The sequence below is a fragment of the Zeus faber genome (genome assembly GCF_960531495.2).
Source record: "Zeus faber genome assembly, chromosome: 16".
NCBI classification, from domain to species: Eukaryota; Metazoa; Chordata; class Actinopteri; order Zeiformes; family Zeidae; genus Zeus; species Zeus faber.
This window is the reverse complement of record NC_137202.1, coordinates 7,617,474-7,629,397: the sequence shown is the minus strand read 5'-3', so window position 1 is coordinate 7,629,397 and position 11,924 is coordinate 7,617,474. Positions and strand designations below refer to the sequence as shown.

At 45.7% G+C, this 11,924-nt stretch overlaps 1 protein-coding gene across 1 annotated transcript; it reads right to left on the bottom strand.

Annotated features, from left to right (window-relative positions):
* Positions 1 to 6,066: 6,066 nt before the first annotated feature.
* On the bottom strand, positions 6,067 to 7,011 carry hs3st1l1 (heparan sulfate (glucosamine) 3-O-sulfotransferase 1-like1; the record flags this gene model as incomplete). The annotated part of the gene is made up of 1 exon (XM_080016307.1): positions 6,067 to 7,011. One exon carries the CDS (start codon positions 7,009 to 7,011, stop codon positions 6,067 to 6,069), a length of 945 nt encoding a protein of 314 aa, XP_079872433.1.
* Between the last annotated feature and the right edge of the window lie 4,913 nt (positions 7,012 to 11,924).

The window sequence follows — 11,924 nt, the reverse complement described above, 5'->3', positions numbered from 1 at the left end:
CACTTGGCTCCTGTGGGGGCCCGGGCGGCTCCGAGGCCGCTCCCGAAAAAATGCGACGCTCCCTGCCACCAATGTTCACTCAGACGGTTGTTGTTGTTTGTGTTGTTTAGCCGCGGAGCGATCAGAGCGGGGACTCGGGGCTCAACTGTACACCCACAGGAGAGCGGATTTCATATTGCAGAGTGAAATGCCTCCGGGCGCTCCGGCGCACAGCTCCGATTTAAATAGACGGCGGGCTGCTGGGCAGCACCGAGGGATGAAAGCAGACCAGGCAGGCAAGTGACTGGAGCCCGTTGGAACTTAAAGCGAGCTTTTTATCAACCAGTGCGGGTTGACATTTTCTTAGATGGCAAGTCATCGAGCCGGCTGCTCGCAGACGTCTTTGTGCATTACGCTTATGACACGTGGAGTGGTCAGAAAGCTTCCCATTCCATTCTGCGCCCACGATTCCTTTGCTTTTTCATGTGTGTCGGCGCGAGCATGTTCCGTCAAGGGGGCCTCGATGTTTCGCGCGTGGCGGTGTGCTTGCATTTCGAAGTGGTTGCGCACAAATAAGAGCACCAGAAAAGAGAGAAGGCGTGGGGAGAGGTGGTTGTCTGGAACCCTTAAGAAATCCTGCCCACTGACTTTCTGTTGGCATTCAGTCAGTGTCCTCCATAGCAACGAGAGGTCAGCACTCAGCGGGGCATGACCGTGCAACCACTTTCACACGAACACACACACACACACACTCACATGCACGCACGCACGCACGCACAGGCACACACACACACACGCCCGCACACACGCGACGCAAATGCTTTTTCTTAAGTAACAGCTGAATTGTATAGCTTTAATCATCGAGTCCTGACCTCCGCTTACATTCCGCCGCATCTTCTCCCTCCACGGCCTCGGAGAATTTACAACCTTTTTGCAGAGCGGCAGTTTGCCGAGCGGAGGCTGGCCTCTTCTCCCTCCCTTTGACCTGAATGCAATGACAGCCCCCGCCGTCCCCCCCCCCCCCCGACCTCTCCCTTAAATAAAGACTGCCATGAGAGCATGGCAAAACAACCAGGGCACAAAGTAATGAATGAATGAATGAGTAATTGCAAAGAAAAAAACAAATAAATAAATAGCAAAGGGCTGTATGGACTACTGGCCAACATTTTTGTCGTAATTAATAAGTTGTTTTTTGAGATTAAACTGGACAAGCTTAGCTTTTTTCTGTTACACACACACACAGGCTGTGAAATGTGTTTTCCACTTTTTTTCCCCCATTGAGGCCTGTCCTTCCTCCAGGGGGTGGGCCGGAGCAGTGGGCAGCTTCCAGCACCAGGACGACCTTTATCATCCATTGCTTGTTCTCATGCATTGGTTTTAGTGGGGGTTCTTAGGATGTAATATGGAGGAGACCCATGTGAGCACAGGCAGAGCTTGCCCACTCCACACAGAAAGTCCCCTAATCGGGAAATAACCCACCAGAGCCAACATCACCCCAGGCGGGAATCGAACCCAGGACCTTCTTGCCGTGAGGCAGGAGTGCAATGTGCCATGCCACCGTGCCACAGTTTGTACTTGTTTGCGCTTCTTTGTGCTTCCACCATGATACAAGGCTCCTATCGAGAAGTGTTGTCGGTTTGCGGGTCCCTGATCTTATTCGATTTTTCCACTTGTTAATTTGCCAAATTGGTGGAGTGCAATGCAGAGGCATGGCGTGGTGTTGGTTTTCATGTCAGGTGTTGTTGCCTTCACAGTGTGCATCCCTCCCCGCAGGCGTCACTTTCTTTCCTTTTACTAACAAAACACAAAACGGTAACTCACCCTTGCTGCCGGTGATGTCTTTGTTGCTAAAAAGTGAGACGGTGTGGTTATTCATCCACTGAGCAGAGGAGCCATCTTCATTAAAAAAAAAAAGCCATACATTCTTGGTGAGGATAAGGGCTCCAAGGAGCGGTCCATATGCTCACACCTGCGTGCACAGCTGTGTGACAAGGCATCCAATAGAGGAATATGCAAAACAGAATCTAATAGAGAAGTAAAAGGTCAGTTAAGCTGTCATTAAAATCCCACAAATAAGACCCCCACTTTTCAACTCCACCATGTAGATAGTAAACCATTAAATGCAATGAAAGTCAAATTTATTAAGTTTGCCCATAGTTTGACTACCTCTGAACAAGAGGAGGTTTGACAAACATCCGCTTGCTTGCTAGCCGGTAATTCAGGAAAGTGATGGTGTTGCTAGGCAACAGTGGCTACAGAATTCTAACTATCTATATAATAGTCTCTTATTAAATGAAATTGTGATTTAGGAGGTGGGTGGCCGTTAATATATTTTCTTTAGCAAACATTTCCAAGTTATTATAAAAGCTCAAACATCTGGAAACTGGATTCGAACGCCAACATGATTGGGCTTGGAGGAATCCAGTTTGTCTATCTATCTATCTATCTATCTATCTATCTATCTATCTATCTATCTATCCATCTATCCATCTATCTATCTATCTATCTATCTATCTATCTATCTATCTATCCATCTATCTATCTATCTATCTATCCATCTATCTATCCATCTATCCATCTATCTATCTATCTATCTATCCATCTATCTATCCATCTATCCATCTATCTATCTATCTATCTATCCATCTATCTATCTATTTATCCATCTATCTATGACCACTGGCCACTCTGTTGAGAGTTATTTCATGGGAGTCCATGGAAGTTATCAGTGAGTTGTTGTCCTTTCCGGAAGACCCATATTTACCCTTTATTTACCAAAGGTGGCCGGACGTCTTCCCCCACTTTAACCCCTGGCCTTGTATATAGAACTGCCGTATAAAGGCAATGCTGCACTCAAGGTTATGCTGTTTTGGTGATTAATTTCAGCAAACATCCTTTGGCCTCAAGCCTTCAAGCAAATAACAGCCGTGCTGATACACAGTATAACAGGCCCCCCTTGCGTGACATCGCCCGATTGAAAAGTCAAAATGTAAAGCGATAAAAAGAAGAGTGACTCCTTCCATTTAATCGGATCAGCCTTTGTGTCATTGGGCGGTGGTGTGGCTGTGTGCACACTCACAGAATCCCACCTGCCTGATGTCTGTTTGTGCATTATTATATTTCTCACCTAAATCGGCAAGGGAGATCATTAATACACATCAAGGACACTGGAGTAATAGACTTTGCATCACACAATTACAGTGGATCCTAGTTTGCAAACAGCTTAGCAAGCAGCGCCGTTCCACTTGGGCTTTGATTCAATGCTAAGTGCTTCATCACTCACTGTGCAAGACAGATCATTAAGGCCTTCTAGGATGACATGACCATGCATAAGGTCCAGATTGCTTCAGATAGCACAGTCTTACATTGCAGTTATCAGAGACATACCCAGTGTTAAGTAATTCAATTCAAAGTCATTTGAATGTAATGTGAAGTGTCGATGATTGAACATGGATTGCTTTGCATTCAATACATGGCTGAATTACAGCAGCAGACACTATCAGTAAGTTAGACCGGACTCATTCAGACTGGTTAAGTAGGCCGACTATGTTCCTCCACTCCAACGGTAGTACAACATGGTACATTAAGATTATCCATCACGTGCAAGCTAAATATTGGGCATACTTTTTAAGACAGATACATTTTATATATTAAGGACAGGTTTGCTATTTTCTAGCCTTAAAGAAAGGTTAAATATACTTATGGAAAGTTCACAATATATTCAATCATTTATACTGTATGTTACACCAAAAAAAAAAAAGGTCACAAAACCTGCATTGTATAGGTTTTTTTAGGGTGTTGAATTGAACTTATGCAAATTAGATATTTTGGTTATATCCTTAGAAACATCAAGTTGTGCCTCCTTCTACTAGCAACCAACCATAAATAATGTGATGCTACCCACTAAGATATGTGTGACTATAATGTGTCATTTTCGAAAATGGATTCCATTGGATTTTTTTAAGACTTAAAAGTTTGCCCCATTGGACTGCACAGTGAAAAGCTGCAGCACAGCGGCAAGTTTCTCAATAGTAAAGCATTCAGGGAGATTGTGCTATGAACAGTTACAAATGATGGAAACAAATATTTTAATAATACCTGGGTTGAAAAATAACAAACCTATCCTTTAAAAAATAGTGCATATGGTAAAAAGGGTCCTAGGTACAGTAGCATGAAGTCTGAATGCACATTGCACAGTAAAATGAAAGGGACATTTTATTCAGACCAGCTGTTTGGGTTTTCCAAACACACTTATGTACAACAGCAGTGGAAAAAAAAGAAATGCGCTCGGAACGTGCCTTCACGCTGTAAACAAAGGACGCCCTCTTTGTCCTTCCTGGCAGTTTTTTTCTCCCCTCCAACAACCGTGCCCACGGAGCACAACACCTTGGGAGTGATTGTCAGTGCTTGTGCTTGTCTTCCAGCTGAGTGGCTGGGAGACGGATATCAGGCTGGACAAGGCCTCATCGGGGTCAGGAGGTAACTGTCTCGCAGCATCTTCACCTGCAAGGACCGACAGAGGAAATCCTGGAAAGAGGGTCTGGATGCACTTCCTCCTGCTAACCCCTCCCATCCCTCCATGAAATTGTCAGGGGTCCATGTTCCCCCTGGTGAGGAGTAAGGGTACTGCCCCAATGGTGAGCAGGTTTAAATAGGGGGTGATACTGTAGGATAAATTTGAATGAATGAATTTGAATGTGGGGATGGTAGCTCAGGAGGTAGAGCTGGTGGTCTAGTATTCCAAAGGTCGCTGGTTCGATCCCAGGCTCCTCCTGATAGCATGCTGTAGTGTCCTTGAGCAAGACACTTAACCCCTCATTGCTCCTGATGGCTGCGTCCGTCGGTGTTTGAATAATTGTAAGTCGCTTTGGATAAAAGCGTCTGCTAAATGACTAAATGTAATGTAATGAATGAATTTATCGTTATGCAGAACTTGGGCATGTGTTTGTCCATATTTGGGGCCACGGTCTTGTACGCTCTTACCCATTTATGCGTTCCAGCATAGCTCGGACGTGGCAGGAGCAGTTTCCCTGCAGGAGAGCGGTGCTGCCTGCTCAGACTCCAGACTCCCTCCTCTCTCTGCCAGGGCCGGCAGAGAGAGGAGGGAGATCAAATGAACATTACAGGTCCCTGCGGAGTGGTAGCTTTGGCTGCTGTTTAAAGCGTAATCAATAAAGGAAACGGGACCCGTGTTTCTCTGTTGTGTGCAGTGTGGCGGGGTGGGTGGGGGTGGAAGATACTTCTGGGAAAAAAAAACATGATTAACATGACCGGAAAAAATAAAAAATCTAGAAATGGGCAACTGTTGCATGGCCGTCTTTTCCCGACACTGTAAAGGTCTTGGGGGACCTGTTAGGATCATGATTTAATGACTACCTCCGACACCTGAGTAAATTGTTGAATAAAGCTGCAGAGAAACGTAAGCTCCAAGCAGCAAAGTATTTGAGCTTGCTGACTATGGAGATTGGGCTTATTTAGCTGCAGGCACAGGCTATCGTCACTGTCCAAAGCCATTAGTGATTCCTGTACTACTAAAGCGTTGCTGCAGGGCATCAATTTCCTTGCATTAATGTCTACCATCCACCACAGCGATTCAAAGGCTTATTCTAATGCCTGTGCCCACCTAACACGGTCTCTAAATAATGCTAAGCTGAGTTGCTCGGGGGCTACCGAGGGCTAGAGGAAAAAATTGAGAGCGAGGGAGAAACATGTGGCTCCACTTGTATGTTTCAAAGCAAAATTTATTATCAAGAACAAGAATATCAAACAAGGGAGAGGAAAAAAGTTAATTGGTTTTACAAACTTGCGACCCGGTCACTAAAACAGCACAGAGACAATGACTTGTCAAGCTTAGGGGCTATTTTTCAGTTTATCTTTCGCCTGTAGTTACAGTTTTGAAGGCGTTTGCCGTAGCATGTAAATATAGAACTGCTCTGCCGAAACCGGAGTTTACTATGGGAGTTATTAAGAAGCTATTCAAGGGGGAGTTGAAATGTCAGGTTCGTAAAGTGCTTCTGCCCCCTCTGTTTATTGTCTTCATCATATACAAAGAAAATGGCTCCTTTGAGTCTGCCTGATGCGAGGCCCCTATTGCCAGTCAAACGTGCGCTTCACCAGCCTGTAGAAGTTACGGTTATGCTCCCGCAGGTAGGAGCGGAGCTGCTGGAGTACGGTGCTGTTAACTGCTGGGTGCGGACGCCCTTTGGACTCGTGCAGGCAGCGCTCGCGGCCATCGCTCCGGATGCAGTAGAACCCCTTGGTCTGGTTGAAGTAGAAGTTGGAGGAGACTATCCTGGGGGGCAGGTTGAGGAAGCGCTCCACTTTCTGGAGCTCAGGCAGCGGGTCGTGGATCAAAGTGTCCCCGTTCACAATGTGGATCTGCTCCAGGGGGAAGTGCCGCAGCCAGTTTCGCATGTGGACATCATAGAGGCTCCTTTGGATGGCCTTGTAGCGAGTGTTGAGCGCCCCGTTGCGCACAAGCAGGTTCTCAATGGCCTGCACCGGCTTGTGGTTCTCCAGACGGTTGAAGTAGACCTGGGTGTAGTCCGAGATGACGCGCTCAGCTGGGTCCCGTAGGATCAGCAGCAGCTTGATGGAGGAGTTCATGGCACGGATACGCTCCGGGGCCAAGGTCGATGTGAAGTAGCCGGGGGTCTTTTCCACTGTGATCTGGTGTGGATAGGAGTAGGGCATCAAATCACGGTACCAGTCAAAGCCCTTGGCATAGTTCTCATCCCAGTCAAAGAAGTGCACCTCGGTGGCGGCCGCCGCGACCTCAGGGTGGATGTCTAGCATTTCCAGAAGCGCTCTTGTGCCCCCCTTCCGCACCCCAATGATGATACTGTGTGGGGCTCGTTTGCTTGTACCCGGAGGCGGAGAGGCCAACAGATCTCCCGAGGAATTGGTTTGTATTCCTGGACCAAAGTCCATGGAGTCTAGGGTGTCCATGCTAAATTCTGCCTGAACAAGTTCAGGAGGAGCAGCGTCCGTCTGAAGAACCAGAAGTAAAGCCAATGCCAGGAAACAGACCATGGTTAAAGAATGACAGGGGGAAGATGAGAGTCAATAAATAGGGTATTTGTGGCTTAGCTAAAGACTAGATCCGTCTTTCTGATTTCAATGTTTGCAGTTGTACAATTGGAAGGCGGAGTCTTCTTTTGCCGTTGAACTTCACCAAGAGAACGAGGGGCCAGTCCAGAGAACATCTGTAAAGAAAGAAAGAGAAAAAAATCAAAATATATTTTAATCAGTAATGATAACATATCTACATGCATCTTCATCTGAATACACAACTCATACAATGGTTGTTTTCTCCCTTTTCCCTCATGTATATGTAGTTCCTCTTCTTATTCCCCGAACCCAGTTCACACCTACAGTACTTTATGCTGTAATCTATCCGTCCAGAAAACATTTACACAGGCAGCTTATGAGAAACGGTGGCTGGAATTTTGACGTACGGCAATAGGCCAAAGTACAAGGTGAGGTACAGTTTGTTTCCCCGTGCCAGGTCATAATCCCCACTTAAATCAATACGAGGCAGACCACTCTGACCTGAGCACCGGAAACTGTGGCGTAAGAAGAAGCAAAAGCACGCGTTTATTGAAGGAAATCAGATGAGTTTCCACTCTGAGGCGACTTAGATTTCCTTTACACATCGAGAAAAAAAGAAAACCAATAATGGCGCCGTGCGACTCAGCAGATAGAACATGCAGGATTTGAGGTATTGAATGAGGCTTCTGAAGACAAAAAAATAACTAAAAAATAGGAAGAATTTGCCAGTGTATTTACTTTTCAAATTTTTAGGGTTGATATTTCCACAGTGTGGTTGCACTCAACCAGGAAGTGATTCATATAAAAGTTGCACCCCTACTGTGACCAGTGGCCCTGAAGCACTGAAACAGAATATGCACGCAAGAAAATAAATAAATACCAAAACCCCAATTCTAAATGTCACAGTATAAATTTAACAATAGCGAAATCCTCAGATACTTCCATGAGAAAAACAAGCTGGGACAGCTGCTGCTTACACTGTGCTAGTCAAAACAACTGGGCCCAACTGCACAAACAGCCAGCTCCAGCGGCAAAGGTCACGGAGAGGTAATCTAATCAAACAACCAAGTTTCCTGGTTGGGAAGAGACTGGCACAGCACAGACACAAGACCCCCACCCCCACCACACACAACATTTTTTGGAACTGCTTTTCAGAGATATTGTCATGTACAGTTTGATTTTCGCCTATGTCCCACGTCCCATACATTGAAATTGAACTTAGTGGTTAATATACCAGTGCTTTGCTCAATCAAGTGATAATCTGGGCTCTAGATTTCTCCCTCACAGGTGCAGGATACAAATTGGTTCCCTAAAAGTTAGTTACCATTCTCCCATCATTATATGTCAACGTCGTTTTGTGTTGTTTGTAACGAGTCTCTTGTCGGCTGTGTGGTAGGAGATGGGCCAGGAGGCAGGTGGAAGGGAACACCGGTATTTACTGGACGTTTATTGTAACAAAAGTCAAGAAGTTTTGGAAATGTAGAATATTTGTAACCACCGTAGCATCGAAGTCCGGGACGGGTGCCAAGCCTCGCAGTCAGGGAAGAGAGGCACAGCAACACTTTAATTACCTCAATCTTCTGCAGCTTCATTCCCTACCGGTTGCGAGTGCCGGCTCTCCCGACCTGCAGGAGGGCAGGTGGGGATAGGATGGGCACCTCTGAAGTAGTCCTGTGGTATTTGGCACCAAGACGTTGGCAGCACATCCTTTAAGTCCTGTAAGTTGCGAGGTGGGGCCTCCATGGACCGGGCTTGTTGTTCCAGCACATCCCACAGATGCTCGATCGGATTGACATCTGGGGTATTTGGGAGCCAAGTCAACACCTTGAACTCTTTGTCGTGTTCCTCAAACACTTCCTCCACAGTTTTTGCAGTGTGGCAGGAAGCATTATTCTGCTAAAAGAGGCCACTGCCATCAGGGAATACAGTTGTCATGAAGGGGTGTATTTGGCCTGCAATAATGTTTAGGAAGGTGGTACGTGTCAAAGTAACTTCCAGATGAATGCCAGGACCCAAGGTTTGCTGGCAGAACATGGCCCAGAGCATCACACTGCCTCCACCGGCTTGACTTCCTCCCATAATGCATACTCGTGCCATCTCTTCCCCAGGTAAACGACGCACACAGTGACACACACACACACACACACACAGTCGTCTAGCCATCACAATGTGGCCCTTATCAAAGCCCCTATGATCCTTGCGTTTGCCCATTTTTCCTGCTTCCAACACCTCCATGTCAAGAACTGACTGTTCACTTGCTGCCTAATATATACCACCCCTTGACAGGTGCCACTGCAACGAGATGGGCAATGTAATTCACTTCACCTGTCAGTGGTTTTAATGTTGGAGGATGGAGGATGATACGGTATCATTCTTATTCTTATATCTCACTCTTATCTTCTTATCTTACCATCTGATGCCATTTCCAAGCTGCGGTCGTCTTTCCCTCCTCCCAAAATGTATTGCCTTTCTTGAATGAATTTACGCTGTGAAAAATAGCAAAGCCAAAGCTATATGGGTGGGATGGATTTAATTTATACATCTTACCCCCGTTTTAGGGCGATACCCTCATATGAGGGCGAGGGGGCATGAGGGCATGTACAAATGAAAAACATGAAAAATGCAAGCCTAAAAGTAACTTACATATTTTGAATAACTGATGGGTGAAATGTATTATTCTCTCTAAAAAATCCCCTCGCGATGCCTTCTCAGCGTGCACAATTTCTTAAAGTGACAATCCAATTCTTAGATTTATGGATATATTTTCTTGGTCATTTGGGTAGTGGGGATATTTTTTTGGTGTTTTTTTTGTTAATGTACATCCATATCAACGGTTTACAGACTACAACTAGCTAGGAGGGTTTTGCAAATTCCCTGCTGCCTTTCACTTCTTGCCAAAAGGCAAAAGGCGGACTCTGCCACCAAAAATGGAAACAGCATACAGAGGAGCACATAACATATAGAGGCATGTAGAGGGGCACACTGCATAATGCAAATGTACTACAGGGCTCTTTCTTATAAAGTTCCAGCTAAATCAAGTATAAAACATGTGTATGTATCAAAACAATATTAATAATCCGCTCAAAATATTGTTGTTTAGCAGTAACTATACTGATGGCGTGGGATCTTTTTTTCTATACAGCAAAGAAGGCATGTGCCAATATCAATAATTATCTGTTTCTTCATCTCTCTATAACAACAAACACATGCAGAAGAAGGAACAGTCATTGTAGTCAACTCTTACAGCAGCATTTTCCATGTTTTGCTCCGCGGCCATTCCCACTGCTCAGTCTGGACACAACAGTGTCCTTCAACTGCAAAAGGGGCACGGCACACACAGTGGATTTCCACGGCAACATGTGGCTTAAAACCCAGAGACGGGCCTGAGTCTGGGAAGCTGGATGCGAGGAGAGCGGACCTGCACTATGGTGCCTGGGGTTGCACAGCCAGGCACTTATGTGCTGTGACAGGCGTGCCTGCCTGTCAGCATTTCCCAGGCAGAGAGCTGCCAAGTCCAATGCTAACAGCCAGAAAGCCAGACGAGTTTTCTGTCTCATCCAATTCCCCCCGCTACCCTCTCAGTGCACTGCCACCTGGAAGGAGCCATTGTTTCACATCCCACCGGGCCTCACTGCTTTATTCAGCACCCCATGCATATCTCTGCAACCTTTTCATCCGGCATGCAGCAGTTACATGTTTATCAGGCAGACCAGTAACTCAAGAGCAGGTCATTGCTTTGATATACAGCATACATACAAGTGATATACATATATCAGAGGCAGGTATTGTCAAGGGGCAATAATGAAAGTTCATGCTGACGGTAGGACTGGGCGATATGGACAAAATACCTCAATATTGACAATTTGATGATTCCGAGTGGTGCTTTCATAAGATTTTCACATGCAAGAAATAGTTGAGGAACAATAATTTATAATGTGGATATTTGGGGTGCCCCCTAAAAGTCGACGAGTGGAATCATCATTTGGAAACCCGTCAAAGTCTTCAAGTTTTTTTGTTCACTGTGCACAACAATAACAGGATAAAACAGATAGAAGCTTACACAATGCACAGGGATAACATTTCAATGGATAAAATGTAAATAAGGGGAATCATCATCCACGTCCCAGCACGAAGGAACGGGGCGGGATCCGTAGGGATGGGTGTGGTTAAGATTTTAACAGTACTACTACTCTTACCGATAGGTAAGATATCGTTTTTTTTTATATATTTTTTGAAGAGAAAAATGAGAACAAATTAAGAGCAGAATTAAAACAAATTCATTTACGCGCCGAGCGGAGGCGATCGGGTCGCAATCTGTGCTCGCCGTGCCGTTGTCACTCAGTCAGAGCAGGCTTTCCTGCTGCGTGTGTGAGGGCCAGGCAGAGGGAGCCGGCCCCGCCCCCCTTGCAGAGATCTCCATTCCGGCGATGGAATGGACCGGGACAGAGGAGAGACGTCTCTGATAATGGGGGAAATGATTCTCAGACGAATATGTTAATCTTATTGCTAGTTAGAAACAGGTTGTATAGCCTAAATAGATAGAAAGTCTCTTTCCTTAATTTCTCCAATACCCTTAACAGTACGGGGTGACGTCGGAGCTTAAGCTTTAATAATTTAGCCCCGGGGCTCGTTTAATACTGGGTCGGTCGGTACCCAACCCAAGGCACCAGCACTTGCTCCCAATCAATCTCAAGACAGCACATTTCCCCCTCGTGCAACACCCTTCCTCTTACAAAGCAAGAAAAAAAAAAACCGATCCATCCTTCACAAGAAACCTCGCCAGCTGTCACATAGCGATTCAAAAATGTCGACCGCCGTTCCATTACCTGGATTTAAAACACTTGTTAATTTTATACAAACAGCAGCCCTACCCACTATTGGGCCAACTAGAGTAG